Source organism: Acomys russatus, chromosome 20, assembly GCF_903995435.1.
Source record: "Acomys russatus chromosome 20, mAcoRus1.1, whole genome shotgun sequence".
In the NCBI taxonomy this organism is placed as follows: domain Eukaryota; kingdom Metazoa; phylum Chordata; class Mammalia; order Rodentia; family Muridae; genus Acomys; species Acomys russatus.
The window spans coordinates 68481341-68504134 of record NC_067156.1 but is presented as its reverse complement, the minus strand read 5'-3'; the positions used below and the strand labels follow the sequence as shown (position 1 = coordinate 68504134).

The 22794-nt window shown below is 54.0% G+C and overlaps 1 protein-coding gene across 1 annotated transcript; it reads right to left on the bottom strand.

Moving 5' to 3' along the window:
- Window positions 1–257: 257 nt before the first annotated feature.
- On the bottom strand, window positions 258–14921 carry LOC127204305 (zinc finger protein 516-like). The gene is made up of 5 exons (XM_051163233.1): window positions 14906–14921; window positions 12451–13905; window positions 7808–7912; window positions 6617–6684; window positions 258–400 (listed from the first exon to the last, which is right to left on the bottom strand). The coding sequence occupies exons 1-5, from the start codon at window positions 14919–14921 to the stop codon at window positions 341–343; spliced, it is 1704 nt and encodes a 567-aa protein (XP_051019190.1). The 3' UTR covers window positions 258–340.
- Window positions 14922–22794: the final 7873 nt, after the last annotated feature.

Below are 22794 nucleotides of genomic sequence, written 5' to 3'. Positions count from 1 at the left end.
CGCGCCTGTCTTGAGTAATACCAATGCCTTGAGCTCCCACCGTGCCTGCCAATACCACTGCTAATCATGAGGAGACACAGGCCATGGGTGATGAGCACACACACGTGTGTGAAAGAGCTACACGGAATTCTAGGCATAGTATCTTCGCTGTCCCTAAATGTTCCCAAGAGAGGCATCTCCCTCAGCCTGCTCTAGCGCAGAGGTTCCCAGTCTGAGCTATGTGGTCAGGAGACTCTGGCTCTTCTCCCCGAAGGCGGCCATGGTCACTGCTGGGAGCCTTCCAGTCACCTGTGAGGCCACAGTCCACACCTTCACGGGGCTGAGCGCGGGAGGCGTGTCTCTAGGTCCCCTTTCGGAGGGGTCCCGCCGGCACAGTCCCTGGGGTAGTGTGGTCTCTCCCCTGCAAAAGAAAGAAAAAACAGGCAAGCTCAGTTGCCTTCCAATCCCAAAAGCATTTACACTACTAATTTTCTTAGCCAAGACCCAGGAACACAAGGTGCTTCTCTGAGCCACACGGCAGAGGCGATAAAACTCTCTGGTTTTAGGGCAGCTCCTTTTACCCAGCATGGAGTACTTTGCTTTCACCTCGCTGCCTTCCACTGAGGCAGCTCTGGAAGACCACCCTCGGTGCTCACAAGGCATCACTGGCGTCAGACAGCACCCAGCAATGCTGGGTTTGACTCTGAGAGGAGCTAAAACTCATCAAAGTGGGATGGATGCAGGTTTGAAAAGCACATATCTAAGGTTCAGAGCAGCTCCCCAGGTGAACAAAAGTCCCCCAGGGTGAGCGTGGAGGTCGCAAACAAAAGCCCACGGTGCTCACATTGCTCCTCACATCGCTCCTCACATCGCTCCGGGTGAACCTGAGAGTGCGTCACAGTGGAGAGGCGGAAGCCCCGTGCTTCAGGTCAGGTGAACAGAGACTTAAAGCATGGGTGTTTGAACAAGGCCATATTCCAGCTGAGGACAAAATGCCATCTTTCCTGAGACCATTAACCTAGCTAAACTCCTGAGGAAGTGAAACCAACCAACCACCTGAAATCAATATGCGCCCACAAACCACACAACCGTGGGAAACTCGAGCCTCCAGCTGCATCCATTGGAGCCCCAGGGACACACAGGAAGGGAAGCTGCTTGGCATCATGAATGCAATGCTCCTCTTTAGTTAAATTTTCAGGAAAGTATTAAAGGCTGGTCTCACACACAATACCTACTGGTCAACACAGTGTAAATCAGAACGATACTCAGAGAATGTCTGAGAGGTGAGGCAGGTGCAGAGCTGCAGACAGCGGCTGATCTCAAGCACAGTGAGCAGCAGGCATCACGGGAACAAACTCAGGTAGATGCCAAACATCCTGCCGTAGACCAGGAGAGGGGACTGACATCTCTGCACAGAACCGGTGCACGGCAGAGATCTCAGTGGAGGCCCAAGGAAGCACGGCTCCCTGGGTACCCGTTCTAGGCATGCTCACAAAAGAACACAGGGCGTTGAGCTCCCACAAGAAATAAGAACTGCAGTTCTGGCTGTTTGGCCTGGACTGACATTCATAAGCGCATGCTAATAAGCAAATACACTGGCTGAGGGTCCGGGACAAGGGAATCCGTGCAAAGCTAAGGAGCCAAGTACATGGAGTTGTGTGCATGTGGCGTCTACACAGACTGTTGTGCTACAGATCCCAGGCCACACCTACCTGTGTCTTATATCTTTGTACAGAACACACAGACTATCCGTGAGGCAGGGCAGAGAGGACAGGATGGCCCTGCGCCAATAAAGTGCTGAAACCTCACCACTCAGAAGGTATTTATCCCAGGTCTGCGAAGCCTGAAAATCTGGAACAAGGTACTTGCTATGATGTAGCCATAGATCGTTGCAGAAACTGGCATTTTCCCTTTGCTCTGGAGGAGGTGGGTCACGTGCCTCGTTTCTGAAGAGTCACTTTAGATCACTGACTCACCTGGACCACCGATGGTGGGACCACTACCACAGCATCCCTTGCAGGGATTCGACGGAATGCTCTAGACAAGGAGGAGGGAGCTACAGTAGTAATCTGAGATGTACAGGCTGCTTCCTCCTCTGAGGCAGCACAGCCGCGGCCTGGGAGCTGCCTTTGGGGACACTGGTTTTCCTTGTGACAGCTGTATATTATGAGATGAAGTGGAGCCTCAACCATACCACTGCTGAGGTGTTTCCGTGTGCTCGGGCTGGACACTAACAACCAGGTGAGATAAATGTCTCCTCCCTTCTTTATAGGACAGGGGCCAAACTATCCAGGCTGTGTGTCCTCAACATGCGCACAAACCAAGAAGCTTCAAGGTGCACACAAGAAAAGCCAGAGGAAGGCTTGTGGGTGCTGACCCCCAGCTGCACAGCAGACCTCGGGGACCTTGGTCTTTGCCCAGGCGGCATTCAGTCAGCAGTGCCGTTTCGATGAAGCCAGTAACTCATTCACATTGGTGGAATACCATACTTAGGGAAAACAGACGATTTCCTGAGGACACTTGCTCGGTTTTACAAATAAACTTGCATCAGCTATCAGATCTTGATGCCGAAAATCCACAAGCACTGGTGAAAATGGGCCGAAGATGCAGGTTCTCAGACCCACCCAACCCACCTTCTGTCCTGTTCAACTGCACATCAAGAAAAGGATGCAGAGTGGGCTGGCTTTTTTTTTTTAACATTTTTTTGTTAATTTGATTAATGGAATTATTTCTCCATCTTAACTACTTTAAACTAACATTTAGAATAACGAAGAATAAACCATTAATCATAGTCTCTAAATTCTGTAAATAAAAATACTGTATTTCACATAACAGCAAAATTCTAAGCTGGAGAGTGAGACCACTGAGGGGGATTGGTTTCAAAAGTTATTATAACTTCTTATTTTGAAATATTTTACTTTATTTGTGCATTCGCAGAGTGTGTACACGTGGGCATGCACACTATGGCTATGTGTGGAAGCCAAAAGACAGTGAACAAGAGTAGGACAGCTCCCTCAGGCTTGGCGGCTCAGTCCTCAGGCTTGGCAGGCAGAACTTTACCCCTGAGCCATCTCACAGCTACTGTTCGAACCTATAACTGCTGGACAATGAGACAATGATTAAGCAGTTTCTCTGACATAGCAGACAGACTTCACCATGCGCCAGTAACAACCACACTTCAGCAAACCATTTCAAAAGGAGCTGTTTTCTAACGACACATGCTAAGCATGGGTGTGACGCAGCACCGGTGAGTGAAGGAAAGCCACACCCCTGGGACCTTGGTTGGGAAGACTGCCCATCCTTGTTTGTGGAGGAGCATCTTCCACAAAGAAGGGACAGCGCCCTGTGATGCCCTGTGATGCCCTGCCTGCCACCCATCAGGAGGTTCCACTCAGCAGCCTTGAAATGCCTCCTGTGGAAACGGCTCCTCATCTCAGTGGCCGAGACCCTATGGTGTCCTAAGTTTGTGTTTTTATCTTGTTTTTCACAATAATTGAGAAACAGCATGCAGTTCAGACGACAGGCCATGTGGACACAGCTGCCTTCTGCAAACTCATGTCATAAACTAATCCATAAGCTCCACAGCCCAGCCGAAAGCCTCTGACTTCCTGTTACGAGAGTATGGGCATTGCAAAGGAGAGGTGGGTGACCTGGGACAGGCTACACAGGGCACGTACAGGAAAAAGCCATTCTCAGGCACACCAGGAAATTAGCTCCCTGAGAGATGAGAGTATTAAACCAGTCACCTCGGGGATCTGCCAGGCCCCATGCTGGCTCAGACATGTCACCAGAAAACTCAGCATCCCGTGATTTTCTATATCTGATACGGGAAACTGAAATGCTGGTGTGTAAAATCAGTGTGCATTAGTAACTTCTCCAGCAGCAATGTCAAAATACCAGACCAGGCAACGTAGAGAAGGAAGGGACTCTCAGCTCATAGTTCAGGCGTACCATCTGTGCTGACAGGAGAGCCATGGTATCAGAGCTGCAGCAGCTGTTACGTGGAGTCTTCAGTCAGGAAGCAAACAGGGGAGAGAAGTGCCCGGATGGGACACGGCCACCCGCAGCTAGTGCTGTCTTCCCCCCCACAGCCAGCCTCATCTGCAACACCCCCCCCAACAGGCAGCCCAAAGCTTGGTCTGCTGGATGATTCTAGGGCCTCTGATAGGTGCGCAGTGGCTGTCCATACAAAACCTCAGGGCACCAACTGGCAACAAGAGCTACTGGGAAACCCATGTTGGTGAGACACAGTTCTGGATCCTGCCCCCTATAACAAATAAGTAGCAACTAGTCTCTCAAGCAAAGCAAAATTGGGACACGTAAACCCATCCGCACCTCCTGAAAAGGCTGTGTGAAGAGAAGACCAGAAGCCCCCAGGCTTTTCCCCAGCACAACCACCGGCAGTGCCCCATGGGAAAGTCCACACAGAGTGACAAGCAGTATGCACTACTTGAGAGTTCTGAGTGTGTGGCAACGCGACTCCCTCACGGTGTGTGTCTCCCATGCTAGGGGTGGGGTGCCACCACTGCCCAAGAGAGGAAATACACACCAACAAGGGGAGTCCTCTCCTGCACACTCTGCACCCTGATAATTAACGTAGTCACATTGAGAGCAGAATGGACAAGTTGGACGCTGATAGCTATTAAACATAGAGATTGTGCCTTTTTCCCTCCAAGTCACTTGAAGCCGGTACTGCTAAGAAGATGCCTGATGACATAGACTGGCTCTGGGAGAGGATTCACCCTGCTACCCCACCCAGGCTAAGGGCAGGGAAGAACCCCAGGCCCTCAAAGCCTTCTCTTCCCGCCTATTAATATTAACAGCTGACTCGAGGAAAGCACTTTGATAGGCACTAATAATGATGTCAACTAGTTCTGCATTAACACGTACAAGAACCAAGAGGAAGAAGAACATGTCTAACGGCCCAGCCTAAAATTGACGTGTCCTCTGACACATTCTTTAAGATCCTTACAGTTCCAAATTATGGTAACAGAGATGGAATACCAATAAAGACCCAGAGCATTCTATAATACATCAACAAAAGCTACTTTTCCAGGTAAAGGAGGACAAAGGGGCCACCGGGAGCATAACCTTAAAAATGGAATTAAGCCAACTAGCTACTATGCAAGAAGGATGAGGCAGGAAGGGGTTAAACTCCAAGGCCTGAGCTACTCTGTCCTTCTAGACAAAAGAGAGTTGGCCTCCTGAGGCCTTATGGCAAAGCAAACGCATGCCTTGGAGCTGGATCCACTCTGGCAAGCTGTCAGTACCAGGTGGCCACGAGCTGGCAGTAGAGGGACAGCAGCCATAAGCAGAGCAAACAGCACTTCGTTCAGAGGCAGAAATCACATGAACGTCTCCTCTGACAGAGGTACTACACCCACTGCACATAAAGGTGACTCGGGACAATCTAGCCTGCAATCTTAGTGGCCGCTGCCTTCAGGTTCCCCGTTTCCACGTAAGGAAAGCATGGGAGCAGGGTGGAGAATCAGTCACAGCAAGCTGGGTCCTGCTCTACCTCACACATAGCAACAGTGGGCCTCTGGTGACCTTGGAGGTCACCTGTGAGCAGGAGAGCCAAGGAGTCACTGGATGTGTGATACCCAAATGCAATCCTCTAGTCACAACACCTTCCCTGTCACTTGGTCCCATGCTTACCTCACTTGACTCTTCTGTAGCCAGTGGCCTGTAAGTCTATAAAGAGGCCAGCACTGAGCAGATGTAGAAGCAGGCCCTGTGCTGGGGACCTTTCTATTTGGTATTCGGGAGAGACTATATTCGTTTCAAAACCTGTCTCGCTATCGCAAAGGAACTGCTTTGTATGTGTAAGCCACGGGTTTTACTGAAATACTCTAAAACAATCATTGAAAGTTCCATGATATCTCACTGTAGGCCATAATCCTGTCACTACAGGACACGGGACATTTTGGGGCCAGGCACACAGACACGAATCCAACTAGCCAGACGGGGCTTGGGCAAAGGGGAGAGTGTCTACAGCTGTGGGCTGTCCTGGAGTAGCAGATAACCAGAGCGATGTGAAGAGACTAAGATGAAGGTGGGGGTAGAGTGGGGCAGAAGGCCACCAACACCACAGGCCGTCAGCATCGACTAACAGGAACGCAACCTTGAGCACCTGTGCTGTCCCTCAGAGCGTCACTATGAACAAAGCACGGCACAGGGCTTGCCACATCCATGCACACCCAATGACACCTGTGCGGTAGCCCCCCTTTCACACAAGAGGTGTGAGAGGCGGTACACAGGTGTGCCAGTGCCCTGAAACATAAGGTTTGACAGGCATCTTTATGGAGGAATCCAAAAGCTGTGCTCTTCAAGGAGGCAAGATGGGACTTAGACTCAGACACCCAGGAAAATAACTAAGAACGTCTAAAGGTTTTCATCACTGCTAGTCACTGCCGGCTCCCTCTTCCTAGCAGCAGCCGTCACAGCAGTCTGCAGCAGCTAACAGCTATGCGGCCTCCTGTTCCCTGGTCACCGCAGACAGTCCTGCCTGATGGGTTCCAATGACATGGAACACTTCCACCGCCCACATCACACACAAGCGCAATGAAGAGCCCCGTGTCCCAGCTCTCTGCAGACACCACACTGACACCCAGACACACAGCAGCGCAGGACATACTTGTTTGGGGGCATCCGTGGAGGCTGTGTGAACTTCAGAACCTCGTGGACCGTCACACTCAAACACCGCTGTGGGAAAAAAGGGTCGTTAGCAAAGGGCTGGTGAGATCGCCGAGTGCAAATCAGAGAGGCCCTTAGGACGGAGGCCTTCTGCAGAAACACAGCAGTGACGAGCATTTACAGTGAAGACCCTCGATAACGGATGCCTGGGGCCACCGCCATCCCTAATTCAGACTCTACACTGTGGAGAGCAGCACTGACCACCAGCGTGTGCGTAAAGGGACCTGTTTCCTGCTCTGATGAGCACTTGGTCGGTGTCCTGGGCAGACTCACACTCCGGACAGTGCAGCCAGTGTACCCAGCTCCCTGCCTGCTCCATCATCACACACAGGTAGCCCATGCAGACCCAAGGGCAGATTTACACCGAGGGCTGGAAGTGCTTCAGGAAACCACTGGCCAAACAAGGGGGTCTGGTACATAGCCACAGACTGGCTCTACCCATCAAAAAGGAAGTCACCAAGCTTTGGGTTAGAAGAACTTCCTGGCTGTCATTGGTGGTGGCGGTGGCACGGTAACTCATTAGCATAATAACTTCTGAAGGTCTACTCCCATTAAAGGGAGCATATGCAAACAGGCTTTCTTAAACTAAACTACATGGCACATGGATACAAAGAATAAAATTTTAAAAAACGCTGAACTCTTAAATATGCTCACTGCGACCATAAGTGTTAGTCAACCTCACACACCTAGAGTCACCTGGTAGAGAGAACCTCACTGAGGAAATGCCCAGGTAAGACAGGCCTGTGGACAAGTCTGTCCAGCAGTGTCTGGGCCCAAGTCCACTGTGGGCAGCACCAACCCCCACAATTGATACTGGGCTGTGTAAGCAACCTAAGCAAGCATAAGCCTGAGAGAAAGTGAGCCAGAAAGCCAGCCAGCGAGGCACACTCCTCCATGGTGCCTGCCCTGGCCTCCTGCCCTGACTGCCCTTAGTGATGGGCCACGGCCTAGAAGTAGATGCCAAAAAACCCTTTCCTCTCCAAGTCTCTTTTGGTCATGGCATTTGTCACAACACGTGAAAACACCCTCCACCCCATCACACACACACACACACACACACACACACACACACACACACACACACACACACACAATTGGCACTGGCCAGTCACACGGCACAGGGCTGTGATACCTGTGTGTGCCCGAAGGTGGGCCCTGAGTTGACTGGGCTGGTGGAAACTCTTGCCGCACTCCACACAGACAAAGTCTCCCTGGCGGGCCTGTGTCCGCGGTGTCCCTGTTAGTGATGCGGTGTAACACGGAGATGGAGAGGGAAGCGGGAAGGGGCGGGAGAGAGGAAGATAACATTAGTCTATCTGACGTATCAACGTGAGAAGCCACCTCTGGGCCCTGGTGACAACTGCCAGCCTTGTCCTGGCTCAGCAGACAGGCCAGGCAGACACAAGAGTGCAAGGAGTTGCACAAATGCTCCAGAGGGTGGCGCTGCTGGACTGTGTGGTGGGCAGGTGGTTCCAAGCAGCTGGATGCACCACGCAGAAGTCACCTGGCTCCATGAAGCAATATAATAAACAAATGAGAGTGACACCAGTGGGACTTCACCCAGAGCCACTGTGCTCACAACCACAATCGCAGGGGACAGAAACAGGGAGACGGACATCAGCAGCCACCCCAGCTCTGGCCTCTTACCTATCAGCCTCTAGCACAGGAGACACATGGAGCCTTGACCTCCAGTAAGCAGCAGGCTGTAGCCCCCAAGTCAGGCCACGCCTGACAGGCAGGCAGGGCCAAGAGGCACCTTTCTACTGGGTGCTGGTCTTCCCCCAGAGCAAGGAGTATCATGTGACTTTGCAGGAAATGGCTACAGAAGGCTTTTGGCCACCCTTGCTTTCTTTTTGCTTCTCCTGTAGCACCTGCTGCAAAGGAGCTTCTCTACTGTGCTGCCTGCAGTAACGTGCCTGAACAGGCGCGAGAAAGAAGTCACTCCTGTAGCCACACTTCCTCCGCCTGTCTGCTTGACATTCCTACCATTTGACAGGCAAACAGAAAGGATGACAAGATCCCGACAGCACACCGCCAGGACTGCCGCCTAGGTCCCCAAACTCAATGGGTAGAAACTGCATAAAAGCCACATCACGCTCCTTATTGGGCAGATGAGGACGAGTCTGCACTACGAGGCCCTGAGGTCTAGGGCCGTCCCTTCCCCTCACACTTATACACACAGAGAATACCAGGAGTTAACGTGAAGCCGCTGTGTGATGCTGACAGGTTAGTGCCCATGGTGGGAGGTGAGGAAAGATCACAGGTCCTGACTAGCAGCACGTGGTCCCATGGCCTCTTTCTAACACCTGTTTTGGACAGTGTTTTTCTAGATGCGACCCTACAAGCACAGGGAAGGAAAGCAAAACTACGTCCAGACTGTACGAAACAATGGGAAAGCAATCCACGAGGTAACCAGGCCAGCTACAGAAGGGAACATGTGCGGCCCACACCTCCCACCAGGCAGGCACTTCTGAGCACGGACGGTCCTGGCGCCAGCATACCTCGGCTGCCCAGTTGGCTCCCCTGGATTCTGCAGGCTTAGTGCCGCACCTTTCACTTCAGCCAAGTGGCTGACAGGAGCCCTGTGGGGAGCCATGCTGCTCTCTAGGAGTGGTTCAATCTGGAAAGTGGCCTTGTCCTCTTCAGTTTCTATGGAGCTGGATGCCTAAGAACCTTTTGCTCAGTCCTTCTCGAACTTTCACCAGCATACTTCTTCATCCAATCATACAGAGACGCCAAGTGATTACAACCAACAGTGCTAAGAGCTGCCCTACTACAGCCCCCACCTCTAAGTCACCAGAGCTGCCCTATCACAGTCCCCACCTCTAAGTCACCAGAGCGGCCCTACCACAGCCCCCACCTCTAAGTCACCAGAGCTGCCCTATCACAGTCCCCACCTCTAAGTCACCAGCAATCTTCCTCTGCTGTTGTCTGCTTTCCATCCAAGCACTGGTACGCATTCACTGAACTAACGCACACAGCCCCACGCACTCCACCAGCACTTTTATTTTACTTTTTAAGAAAGGACACCTGCTCATTACAGCCATGACACCACGCCCAGGCTGCTGGAAAATTCTGAGTTACTCAAAAATGTCTCCTAGTTGAATGGAAGATGGCCTTGGGAGCAAAGAGCTCCAACGTGCTTTCCTTGAACCTCCAGGTGTGGGAGACAGCAGTCTGTGCAGTAAGGAAACGGCTCTGGCCACGCGCAGAGACACACACGCAGCCAGCTGTCTCTCATCATTACCTCATGATGTGCGATGTGAAAGGAGAAAGAATGGCTAGAAGGTTACAATGACATCTGTGGCTCTCATATCCTTAGTATATACAATTTTTTTCATGTTCCAATAAGGAAGCACATGCTTATTATTTTATCTACAATTATCTCATTTCCCTGTCTGAAGTCTGTCTTTCCATGTAATACAGGAAGGTCAGCCTGGGGCACTGTGACTTTTTATTACTACCATATTAATGAACAGCTATGTGACACCCTGTGTTTTCACACTCTGAAGTCACTCTGTAGGCAGACACTGAACACTCAACACTGTGGGCTTATTCTGAGAGGTTGAGTCCAGGCTCCTAAGGCAACAGTAGTTGCTCTTCTTTGCTCTGCAGGAGACTTGGGGGCTCCACAACTCACCCTACAGAAGCATCATCCAAACCAGCCAAAATCAACAGCTACTGCCCAGACACACAGGACAGCGCAGGCCAGAAGGGGCAGGGGTGGGGGGCTCTCAGCGCAGGCCAGAAGGGGCAAGGGTGGGGGCTCTCAGCGCAGGGCAGAAGGAGCAGGGGTGGGGACTCTCAGCACAGGGCAGAAGGGGCAGGGGTGGGGGGCTCTCAGCGCAGGGCAGAAGGAGCAGGGGTGGGGACTCTCAGCACAGGGCAGAAGGGGCAGGGGTGGGGGCTCTCAGCACAGGGCAGAAGGGGCAGGGGTAGGGGGCTCTCAGCGCAGGGCAGAAGGAGCAGGGGTGGGGACTCTCAGCGCAGGCTGTTTTCTCACTGTGGCGAGCCCGTCTCCTCCAGCTCAAAGTTCTAGGAAAGCACATTGGAGCTGTTTGCTCCCAAGGCCGTCTTCCATTCAAACAGGAGATGTTTTTGAGTAACTCAGAATTTTCCAGCAGCCTGGGTGTGGTATCACTGGCTGCCTAGCTCACCAAGATACACATTGGCAGGTCAAGAGTCATACATATCACAGAGACTACCAGTGGGGGGAGGACTAGTTTAAATACTGGGTCTGGGTCAGTCAGTAAAACATGGTGTCAACATCTAGGTCAGCTGCAAAAGGTCAGGACAGCAGAGAGAAGAGCTGCCGGTACCTAAGGAGCCATAGCAGGTGGTTTTCCGATCATGGGTTCCAAGAAGACAGTCATCAGGGGAATGGGGGACAGTGTCCCACCCACAGGCAGCCACACTGGCACCTCACATGACAGGGGCAGTCTTCAGACAGCAATCACAGGACTACAGGGCCCGGGACCACTCACACAGGTAAAACTGAGACAGAAAAGGGGGATACCTCACCACTCACAGACACACCCCAAATCAAGTAAGAACCTATGAGCTCAGCAGAAATCCACAGCCACAGGGCAAAGGACTGCCAACTGGGGTCCCCACAGGTGGCACAGCCCAGCAGCACACCTCTCTAAGTCCTTCCAATGTCCTGGATCTGAGGTACTAGATTCAAAAACAGCTGCCTCAAGGAGCAGCAGCTTCGAGAAGCTGTGGGCTTGTGGCCAGCAAGCCTACTACTCAGGAGGAGAGTTGGGACCACCAGGAATAAACTGAGAGTGGGGCGGATTGAGGTTTGTTTGGTTTTGGTTTTTTGTTTTTGACACAGGGCCCCCACCTGTACACCGAGGCTGTCCTGAATTTACAATCTTCCTGTCTCTCTTGTTAAGACTTTTTTAATAGGCTCCAAACTTCCCTGGTGTTACACTTGTTAAGTGAAAGAGGCCTTTGGTTTACGTTCAAGAGCAGAGCCACTGTACAGGATCACTGTATCTGAGACATAGCCAACTGGCTGGGAAGTCGGCTGAAGAGCTCATGAATGCTACTGGGTGCGGAAACGCCAAACATCCCCGTAAAACCGCTCCAGAACTAAAAATCTCACTCACACTCAGATCATGGACAAATGTACTAAAATCGGCACCACCACCCCCGCCACCCCCACCCCCAGACTGTGTGAAAGATTCACATGAAATAGAAATGAATTTTGTCTTTACACTTGGGCCCCATTCTCACGATGCTATGTACAGGTAACTACTCCAAAATCTCAAAAAAGATCCAAAATGCTCCTGGGAACCTTGACCAAAGCTGCTCTTAGCTGTCAGTGACACAGGACACAGGAGGAGGAATGAAAACGCCATTAAGTATTGTTTGAGCAGTCAGAGGGCAGCTCAGCCCTCCAGTCTTTACACATGCATCCACTTCCTGCTGGAAGACCCTGCCTGTCTGCAGGGTACTGCTCACGTGGCTTTTATATTACCTATACACAAACGTAGACTTAATAAGCACGTCAAATGGACATTTCTCCTTTGGGAAACAAGCACAGTGAATGGGTACCAATGTTTTGCTTAAAGTGACAACATGAGGTGTGGCCAGGCCTGCCTGCTCCGGCCAAGTTGCAGTACAGAGTGAACAAGTAGGCTTCAAATTTAGTGTCTACAAGAAGAGGCAGCAGCTCCCTGGTGTCTGCCTTGAAGACTCAGGCAGGAAGGTCTGCATACCCATGACCTCAGAGCAGCCAGGGAGGAGGGTGCCCACAGCCCTTCTTACCTCTGTGCTCAGGCCCGGGGCTGCTGACACCCCAGCCCGGGTAGAGTGTGGCGAAGTCCTTTGGAATGTACGTCTTAAAGATACTGAGGATGTCCACGCGCTTCTCCTGCCCCTCAACTGCTGGCTCCGACTTGATGGAGTGTAAGGTGGGGGATGCGCCAGGTGGAGCCTGAGAGGCCACATCCCCTCTGGACCCCGCTGCACAGGTGGCTAGTGTTCTCAGCTCCTGGGCTGCCTTCACGGGGGCTTCTCGGGGAGGTAGAGGAGAGCCTCCTTCACCTTTCACAGGAGGCTGACCCTGAGGCTGAGGGCTGAATTTGGCTTTGAGAGAGTCTGGGGCACTGTGCTTATTCGGAGGGGCAAAGCCAGCACCCACCGCAGGGACCCCGAGTTTCTCCGAGGGCTTGCTATTGGCTGAGGGCTGGGCACCAACACGGGTTATGACCGAGGGTGTGGGGGTGGCACTTCTGCTGAGACCCCCGCCGCCTGGGGAAGGTGCCAACTTGGAGCTGGCCTCCTGTTTGGGTTTGGCCAGGGGTCCCTGCACCGTAGCACTGGAAGGCTCCTGGCCATGGCCAGCTCTGGTCTGTCGATATCCATCGGGGCCAGAGGCCCACAGAGCACAGGGGGCCCCGGAATGGCTCTCCTTATTCTTAGGCATGCTAGCGGCTTTTGTGGTCACCCCAAGGGGAGAAGGGTTGCTCTTTGACCCTGGTACCCCGCCTGGCACCTGGGTGCGGGTAAAGCGAGCAAGGAGCAGGGGCTGGCACTCTTTGCCCCCAAGAGCAGGCGGGGGGCCTGTGCGCCCACTGCGAGCAAGGAAAACCAAGCTGCTGCGGATGCTCCTATGGCCGTTAGGCTGAGTCCAAGGAGGCGCCACAGAGCTACAGCTGACCCTGTGCCAGATGCGCTTGTGCATCCACAGGACCTCAGGGTAGTAGGTCTTGTGGTTACAGTAAGGACACGGGTGAATGACCAGGGCCGCCTGCGGGGAGCACGCTTCCTTGCTGCTGGGGTCGTCTCGGCTCGACCTCATGCTCAAGTCCAGAGGGACCAGGTCAGGGGCGGATGCCCGCTTTCCTGCCCCGCCGTGCTCCTTGTGCAAAGCAGACAGCTTTTCTTGTGAGTGCCCAGCCTGGCCGTCCAAGGTGAGCTGCAGGCTGGTCATTTCCATGCTTGGAGGAAAATCGACCCGGTCAACAGTGCTGGGCACCTCCTGCTTGGGGTGAAATGCTGGCATCTTTAAGTCAAGAAAAAATCTATGCTGCTCGGAACCCTTGGCCGTCTCTCTGAAGCTGCTTTCGAGCATGGACACGGTCGGTGTGGCAATCCCCACCTTGGGCTCACTGAGGTCTTTCTCTGGCAGGTTATTTCCAAGTTTGTGACTCTGGTCTCCGTTGGAGAGCACGGTGGGTGCCACCTCTCCTGGAGAGCAGCAGCGGCGTAGCTGGGCGCCTGCAGGATACAAAATGTAAAAGGGGACATTAACCACTTCTCATCAGAGCAGAGCGAGACACAGAGAACAGCTAGACAAGCATGCCAGGGCACACCTGCCTCACATCAGGCCCAGGGCTTGGCATTACAAGAAGGATGTGCCGGGACCCGGTTTACTCTCAACGCATCTGTCAGGAATGCACCACGCGGACAGAGGTAGCACTGCACTAGGCAGGCGTCAGTTTTCAGTCCAAACGAGGGGCGAAGAAATCATACTATCTTGCTACACATAACTACACCACTACTGACTAAAGAGAAGGTCACTGGTTATAATTAGAAATGGGGGGCTGGTGAGAGGGCTCGCTGGGTAAAGCTGCTTGCTGCCAAGCCTGAAGACAGAAGTTTGACCCCCAGATCCTACACGGTAAATAAAAAGAACCCCAGGTCCCGCATGGCTTAGGAAGAGGACACTGACTCCCACAAGTCATCTTCTGATGTCTACATGCATACTGTACCATGCATGCAGTCCCATACACACACACACACACACACACACACATACACAAATAAGCAACTGTAATAAAATACAATGTTAAAAGAAGTCAGGAAAAGACTTAAGCTGCAACCACATGGTACCTCACAGTTCTAGAGCTCCCTGCATGCCTCATGCAATGTGTGGTCGCCATGGAGCATTTGTGGTGAAAAACCAGCATGGAGGCCATCACAACCCTGACCACACAGAGCCACAAACAGACAGTTCCCAGAACGCAGTGCCCACCTCAGAAGCTGCAGGCTACAGAGTGACTTCAGGGTAGCCTCATGAAGGCCAATCTTCAACTCTAAATCTTGACATTAGAGTCCCTTCAAAGGCCTGTGTACATGCACACTCTAATTAGCTCTACAGTGTCACAAATGGTCGCCAGACAGCTGAGTGAAGCCTGGGTGTAGCCCTAAGTTTGAGCTTCTACACTGCAGGGGGAGGGGGGAGGGATCTGCAGGTTCCATACCCAGCACCCCTCACCCGGAAAGGCCCCCATGCTGGCTGTGCCACCACCACGGCCCTTCAGTCACCACCACAGGTGGGTAGGACATGGTCCAGCAAAGTTTCCTTTAAGTCTGTGCTGATGTTTTGGGCTTATTCACACCTGGTTCTGAACCTGGGACAGGACACACTTTGTCAAAGTCTGTGCTAAATGTATACTGATGTCCCGGGTGTGTTCACACCTGGGTGTGAATCTGCAGGAGGTGCCCTGCAGATGTTCAAGACCTCGCTAGAGAACACAAGGCTCCTTACTGCCCACGAAGCACAGTGGCCCTTGGCTCGTACCCTGACCCTTAGGGCACACTGCCACATCAGGTGTCCTGTGAGAGGTCTGGGAGCTTCCCAAGATTCCGGAGAGTCGAGTAACAGGTGGACTGCAGGTGCTGACTTATGGTTCGATATGACTTGGAATTTTATCAGGGGGAGGGGGAAAAAAACAATTTCAAAGGATTCTTTGCCAGGGCAAGAGGGCACCTATCATGGAAGGCAGTGGCCCCAAAAGAGAAGGGGCAGAGAGAATGCTTCTTTCTGAGGAGGCGGGGACTAGCAGGCACTCAGGCAGGGCTTTAAAGTACAGTCTCCCAGCAACAGTGACAGAACATGGGGGTAAGCAGAGCTGGGCTGTGGTACAATGGGTGGGGCCCCCACAATGTCAGGCCGTCAGCTCCAAAACGCTGGCTGATGGCTACGGAGAGTCAGGGCACTGCTCTGAGCCTGAGCTGCAGAGGCTCAGAAACCACACTGCAGACACAATGGTCAGACTGGGCAACACGGAGAAGGACCAGGAAGAGGCTGGACCAGGGCTTCCCAGAGGTAAAGACTCACGCCATTGGACACCACAGCTCTCCCTAGGGACCCGGAAGCACTGCTCCTCAGCAGGGGCTTCAGAAACAGATGCCTGGAAAGACCCTGGAACTGAGCAGTGGTCCCTGCGGGCCACACACCACAACCACATGAGTAAAACCAGAAGGACAGAGCTCTGAATTATATCAATTCTTTCCCTTCCAATGGAAAACAAGAACCTGACTTTGTAATATTTTCCAATCTGGGGCATCCTCTGTGAATGGCATTTTCTTTGTGCAATTTCAGTGGTCTGGCTCTACCCACAAGTCCTGAGTGACCAATCTCCTTCCACCCACAGGATAACTCTGCACCTGCGAGAGTGTGTGCTGTCTGTCACACCCCAGGTTCTCAGCTGGGACACAGGAGCAGAGGTCAGCAGCTGCAGCGTGCCCACAGCTCCACTCTGGAGCTCAGGAATTGTGAGACAGGAAGGGTTTGAAAACCAGGATTCCCAAGCAGGAGGAGCCTAGCCACCCTGCTCACCGCAGTGCCACTAGACTGGGGACACATCTACGCCTCGAGTATTCTCCATGACAACAGAATACACAGAGGCCCCTAAGTAGATTCCTCAGTATTTGTGCACTGAGTCCTTGACACTTATATATGGACTTGGCTTGCCAAATACTCTAAACAGGCTTGAATCACTAGAGTACCAGGGGCAAACAGACATCAGCACAGATCAAAACACAGTCAGCAACTCATTGGCTTTGCCAAGAAAGCAACCAAGTCACCCCTTTGCATCTCGGCGGTCCTTTCTGAGACAGTGTCTAAGTACTATATCTTGGGTGCGGCAGTGTATTAGAGACATGCATGTGTATATACAGTGTGGCTCCTTTTGTGAGAGGGTTTGAGGCTGAAAACGCAGGAGATAGAAGAAAGTCTGGACAAGCAGGTGCTCCCGACCTGAGGTGAAGGACAATGTGGTTGACTCTGTAAGGCCAGCTGAGATATGTTTATGGAACCTTGCACAGGGAAGGAGGGGACCACAGTACCTTTACGCACAGGACTCCAACCATCTCATTTACCCATGACCGCAGCCTTCACTGTCAGCCATCTCAGCACAGAGATGGCGGAAGGCTGCACATTTGTTAAAAGTGATCTATAACAGAGTACAGAGGCAGCCATGCAGGAAAGTAAGACCCGCTGCCAGGTCAGCTCCTTATACCTTCTCTGGAGTTTGATATTTTAATAGACAGGATTTTCTCTGTATGGCTCTAGATGTACTGCTGTGACTAGCTCTGTAGACCAGCCGGTTGAAAGCAGAGGTGGTGGAGGTGGTGGAGGAGATGGTGGTGGTGGTGGTGGTGGAGGTGGAGGTGGAGGTGGAGGTGGAGGTGGTGGTGGTGGAGGTGGAGGTGGAGGTGGTGGTGGAGGTGGAGGTGGAGGTGGAGGTGGTGGAGGTGGTGGTGGAGGTGGTGGTGGTGGTGGAGGTGGAGGTGGAGGTGGTGGTGGAGGTGGTGGAGGTGGAGGTGGAGGTGGAGGTGGTGGTGGTGGAGGTGGTGGTGGAGGTGGTGGAGGTGGTGGTGGTGGTGGAGGTGGTGTGGTGGAGGTGGTGGAGGGTGGAGTGGTGGTGGAGGTGGTGGAGGTGGTGGGGGTGGTGGTAGGTGGAGTGTGGTGGAGGTGGCGGTGGTGGTGGAGGTGGTGGTGGTGTGGAGGTGGGGGAGGTGGTGGTGTGGTGGTGGAGGTGGAGGTGGTGGTGGAGGTGGTGTGGTGGTGGTGGTGGGGAGTGGTGGTGGTGGAGGTGGTGGTGGAGGTGGTGGTGGTGGTGGAGGTGGTGGTGGAGGTGGTGGTGGAGGTGGTGGTGGAGGTGGTGGTGGTGGTGATGGTGGTGGAGGTGGTGGTGGTGGAGGTGGTGGTGGTGGAGGTGGTGGTGGTGGAGGTGGTGGTGGAGGTGGTGGTGGTGGAGGTGGTGGTGGAGGTGGTGGTGGTGGTGGTGGAGGTGGTGGTGGTGGTGGAGGTGGTGGTGGTGGTGATGGTGGTGGTGGTGGTGGTGGAGGTGGTGGTGGTGGTGGAGGTGGTGGTGGTGGTGATGGTGGTGGTGGTGGTGGAGGTGGTGGTGGTGGAGGTGGTGGTTGGTGGAGTGGTGGTGGTGGTGTGGTGGGTGGGGTGGAGGTGGTGGTGGTGGGGTGGTGGTGGAGGTGGTGGTGGTGGTGGAGGTGGTTGGTGGTTGATGATGGTGGTGGTGGAGGGGTGATGGTGGTGGTGATGGTGGGTAGTGGATGGTGGATGGTGGAGGTGGTGGTGGTTGTGGAGGGTGGTGGTGGAGGGTGGTGGTGGGGAGGTGTGGTGGTGGTGGAGGTGGTGGTGGAGGTGGTGGTGGTTGGTGGTAGGTGGTGGTGGAGGTGGTGCTGGAGGTGGTGGTGGAGGTGGTGGTGGTGGTGATGGTGGTGGCGGTGGTGGACGGTGGGTGGTGGTGGTGGGGTGGTGGTGGGTGTTGGTGGTAGGTGGTGGAGTGGTGGAGGTGGTGGTGGTGGTGGTGGTATGGTGGAGGTGGTGGTGGTGGTGGTGGAGGTGGTGGAAGGGTGTGGTTGGTGAGGTGGGGTGGTGTGGTGGTGGAGGTGGTGGTGAAGGTGGTGGTGGAGGTGGTGGTGGAGGTGGTGGTGGAGGTGGTAGGTGGAGGTGGGCTGGTGGAGGTGGAGGTGGTGGTGGTGTGGTGGTGGTGGAGGTGGTGGTGGTGGATGGAGGTGGTGGAGGGGTGGTGGAGGTGGTGGTGGTGGTGGAGGTGGTGGTGGAGGTGGTGGTGGTGGTGATGGTGGTGGAGGTGGTGGAGGTGGTGGAGGTGGTGGTGGTGGAGGTGGTGGTGGAGGTGGTGGTGGTGGTGGAGGTGGTGGAGGTGGTGGTGGAGGTGGTGGTGGAAGGGTGGTGGTGTGGTAGGTGATGGTGGTGGAGGTGGTGGTGGACGTGGTGGTGGAGGTGGAGGTGTGGCGGTGGTGGTGGGGGTGGTGGCGGTGGTGGTGGTGGTGGTGGTGGTGGTGGTGGGTGGTGGTGGGGAGGTGTGGTGGTGGTGGAGGTGGTGGAGGGGGAGGTGGTGGTGGAGGTGGAGGTGGTGGTGGTGGTGGAGGTGGTGGAGGGGGTGGTGGTGTTGAGGTGGTGGTGGTGGTGGTGGTGGTGGTGAGGTGTGGAAGGTGGGGGAGGTGGTGGTGGTGGTGGAGGTGGTGGTGGTGGTGGAGGTGGTGGAGGTGGTGGAGGTGGTGGTGGTGTGGTGGTGTGGAAGGTGGTGGTGGGTGAGGTGGTGGAGGTGGTGAGGTGGTGGTGGTGGTGGTGGTGGGAGGTGGTGGAGGGTGGTGGTGGTGGAGGTGGAGGTGATGGTGGTGATGGTGGGGGTGGAGGGAGGTGGGGATGGTGGTGGTGGTGGAGGTGGTGGTGATGGTGGGGTGGTGGTGGAGGTGATGGTGGTGGTGGATGGTGGTGGTGGTGGTGGTGGAGGTGATGGTGGTGGGTGGTGGAGGTGGTGGGTGAGTGGTGGTGGTGGGTGGTGGAGGTGGATGGTGGTGGTGGAGGTGGTGGTGGTGGGTGGTGGTGATGATGGTGGTGGAGGTGGTGGTAGGTGGTGGTGGTGGTGGTGGTGGTGGAGGTGGTGGTGGTGGTGGAGGTGATGTTGTGGTGGTGGTGGTGATGATGGTGGTGGAGGTGGTTGGTGGAGGTGAGGTGGTGGTGGTGGAGGTGGAGGTGGTGGTGGTGGTGGTGGTGGTGGAAGTGATGGTGGTGGTGGTGGTGGTGGAGGTGATGGTGGTGGTGGAGGTGGTGATGATGGTGGTGGAGGTGGTGATGGTGATGGTGGTGGTGGTGGTGGTGGTGGTGGAGGTGGTGGTGGTGGTGGTGGTGGAGGTGGAGGTGGTGATGGTGATGGTGGTGGTGGTGGTGGTGGTGGTGGTGGAGGTGGTGGTGGTGGTGGAGGTGGAGGTGGTGGTGGTGGTGGAGGTGGTGGTGGTGGTGGTGGTGGTGGTGGTGGAAGTGATGGTGGTGGTGGTGGTGGTGGAGGTGATGGTGGTGGTGGAGGTGGTGATGATGGTGGTGGAGGTGGTGATGGTGATGGTGGTGGTGGTGGTGGTGGTGGTGGAGGTGGTGGTGGTGGTGGTGGTGGAGGTGGAGGTGGTGATGGTGATGGTGGTGGTGGTGGTGGTGGTGGTGGTGGAGGTGGTGGTGGTGGTGGTGGTGGAGGTGGAGGTGGTGGTGGTGGTGGTGGTGGTGGTGGTGGTGGTGGTGGTGGTGGTGGTGGTGGTGGTGGTGGTGGTGGTGGTGGAGGTGGTGGTGGTGGTGGTGGTGGTGGTGGTGGTGGTGGAGGTGGTGGTGGTGGTGGTGGAGGTGGTGGTGGTGGTGGTGGAGGTGATGGTGGTGGTGGTGGTGGTGGTGGTGGTGGTGGAGGTGGTGGTGGTGGTGGTGGAGGTGGTTGTTTTGGGTGTGGTTTGCTTGGTTGGCTGGTTGGTTGTGGTTGTGGTTTTGTTGTTTGGTGGTCTTCTGTGTTTCACTCTCCAGAATCTCCCTGGGTTCCTACCTAGATACTGGCTACAGTCACCGATATCTGCAGCAGGTCACCCAGGAGTCTGGCCCTGCTACACCCCTGCCATTACAAGAGTTTATACTTCTGGGGCACAGATGAGAACAGACCTGCAGCCGTCCCTCTCCCATCAGAAGTCCTGTGCCGCCTCACAGGACAGCACTGTCTCTCACGCTGCCAAAACAGCTGGTCCCTCTCCAGGTTCCTGTGCTTCAAAAAGCTACATAAGATGGTGGCAGTTTTAGGATGCCACCCTTAAGAGGTGACTAGGGACTTTGGGCGGGGAGACTTTAGACTTTGGTGATGGTGACAGTTTGAATGAGACCGCCCCGGCCAGAGGCGGCTTTCCAAACCCATCAGAAAAACCAACACTGTTTTTTCTTCAAGGGAGGAAATAGCTGGTACCTATTCACCCGGAAGGCTGGAGGGGAGGGTGTGTAACAGCCAGGTGCTCTTACGTGCTAACCTACGGAGCCACCTCCACCTGAATCCCCTGACATCCCAAGCACTGTTCAGCCTTTATCCTGAGCTGAGCCTCAGTGAGCAGAACCCGTCCTTATGAAAGAGGTCGGCGGAAGGGATGCCAGAGGATGCAGCACCCTCCGTCAGTAAAGACTATGCTTACTGCAAATCCTCCTTGGGCCTCCGCCCTGAGCACTGTTCATCAGTCAATAAGACTCATTCCTAGTGTAAAGGTCACAGGTGCTTTGCTACTTTGCAAAGGAACATCTAGGTAGCTGTCCCTGAAGCTTCACCGTTGTCACACGAAGACATTTCACCTAAGTTTTACTGTGCTTAAATGTGTAAGAAAAATAAACTTCAAGGTCAGGCTCTGGAAGTTTTGATCCAGCACCTGCTAATGTGGTGCTAACCCACGTTTCCTTCTTCTCCTTGAAGATCCTTTCCCTGCGGCCTCCATGATGCTTGCAGGGTGCCCCAACAGCCCCGCCCCCAATAGGCTCATATGTTTAAGTACTCGGTCCCCAGTTGGTAGGAGCCATTTGGGAAGTATTAGAAGGTGTGGCTTGTTACAGGAGATCTGTCGTTGTTGGAGGAGTGTCACTGGGAACAGGCTGTGAGGTTTGAAAATGTTTCTCTATCCCTGTTTCCTACTTGTGGTTCAAGCTGTGAGCTCTCAGCTGTTCCTGCCGTCGTGCCTGGGGCCTGCTGCCACACTTCCCCACTGATGATGCAACTCTAAGTCCAAAATAACCGTTTCCTTCTATATACTTACATTGGTCACAGAGTTTTATGGCACAGTAGAAACGTGGCTGATACCTGGTTATGGCATCAGGAAGGCAGGACAGACAGGAGGGAGTGGCTGAGGGGCCACGGGACAGCAAGCACCCAATCAGGCCCTGATACACGTTCTCCAAGGCAACGGCAAGTGCACAGGAGCACACCCAGAACAGGCCCAGGGGTGTGGAAAACAGGTACTATGAGGGGACCCTGGAGCCTGAAGGGGCCCTGACCAGAGCCTTGGTGTAGTCAGCTCCAGCAATCAAGAACAGACTTAGGAAGATCAGTTCTGGAGGCCAGGCCTCCCAGAAACAGGCTAAGGTCACTTGTTTTTGTTTTGTTGTTGTTGTAGTTTGTAATTTATTTATTATTGTGTATACAGTGCTCTGCCTGCATGTACACCTACAGGCCAGAAGAGGGCACCAGATCACATTATGAATAGTCGTGAGCCACCATGTGGTTGCTGGGAATTGAACTCAGGACCTCTGGAAGAGCAGTCAGTGCTCTTAACCTCTGAGCCATCTCTCCAGCCCACACACAAAGGACATCCACCATGCAGACAGCATTCTGGACCACGGACCTACAGCTGGATATTTTTTCCTTAAAAAGAATAAATAAATAAAATACAGAGCTGGGGAGATAGCCAGGGAGTGAAGTGCTTGCTGACACTCATGTGGGCAAGAACTTCGATCTTCCCTTTGCATGTAAGAAAGGCAAGTATCTAGGACATGTCTGTAATCCCGGTGTAGGGACTGGGAGGCAGAAGGGTCCCTGGGGTTCACTGGCCACCAGCCTCACCTAAACTGTGAGCCACAGTGCCAAATGAGACACGCCCAAGGAATCATTCGGTCATACATGCAGACACACGAGCACACACACATATATACATAATAATAGTAACAATAATAACACTAACCCTCCTAGGTAATTCTAGTCTTCAGCCATGACTGGGGAACACTGAGCCAAGGTGGGAAAATAAACAGAAGGCAGAATCTCACTTCAGGGGAGCCGAGCTAGATGTGACCAGAGGGGACAGGAAAGTGGGGCGGGAGGTGGGGGGCTGTCAGCAATACACCAGCCCTCACAGGGTCAGAGAGACGGGGGGGGGGGGGGGGGAGATGTGCAGGCATGTACATGCCTGTGTACGTGTAATTATGTTTGGGGGTATGCACACTCACGCTGTAGGAAATCTCAGGTGTTGCTCCTCAACTGTCTTCCTTCTCTGTCAGGTTCTCACTGGCCTCACTGGTTCTCACTTACCAGCCAGGCGAGATGGGCTGCCAAGCAA

Bases quoted from the DNA above. Each gene is read 5' to 3' on its own strand.
- LOC127204305 (XM_051163233.1), bottom strand. The intron at 6,685-7,807 runs GTATCACAGCCC...TTTTTCCCACAG, and splicing joins CCACCTTCGGGCACACACAG to CGGTGTTTGAGTGTGACGGT. The intron at 401-6,616 runs GTATGTCCTGCG...TTTCTTTTGCAG, and splicing joins CCACGGATGCCCCCAAACAA to GGGAGAGACCACACTACCCC.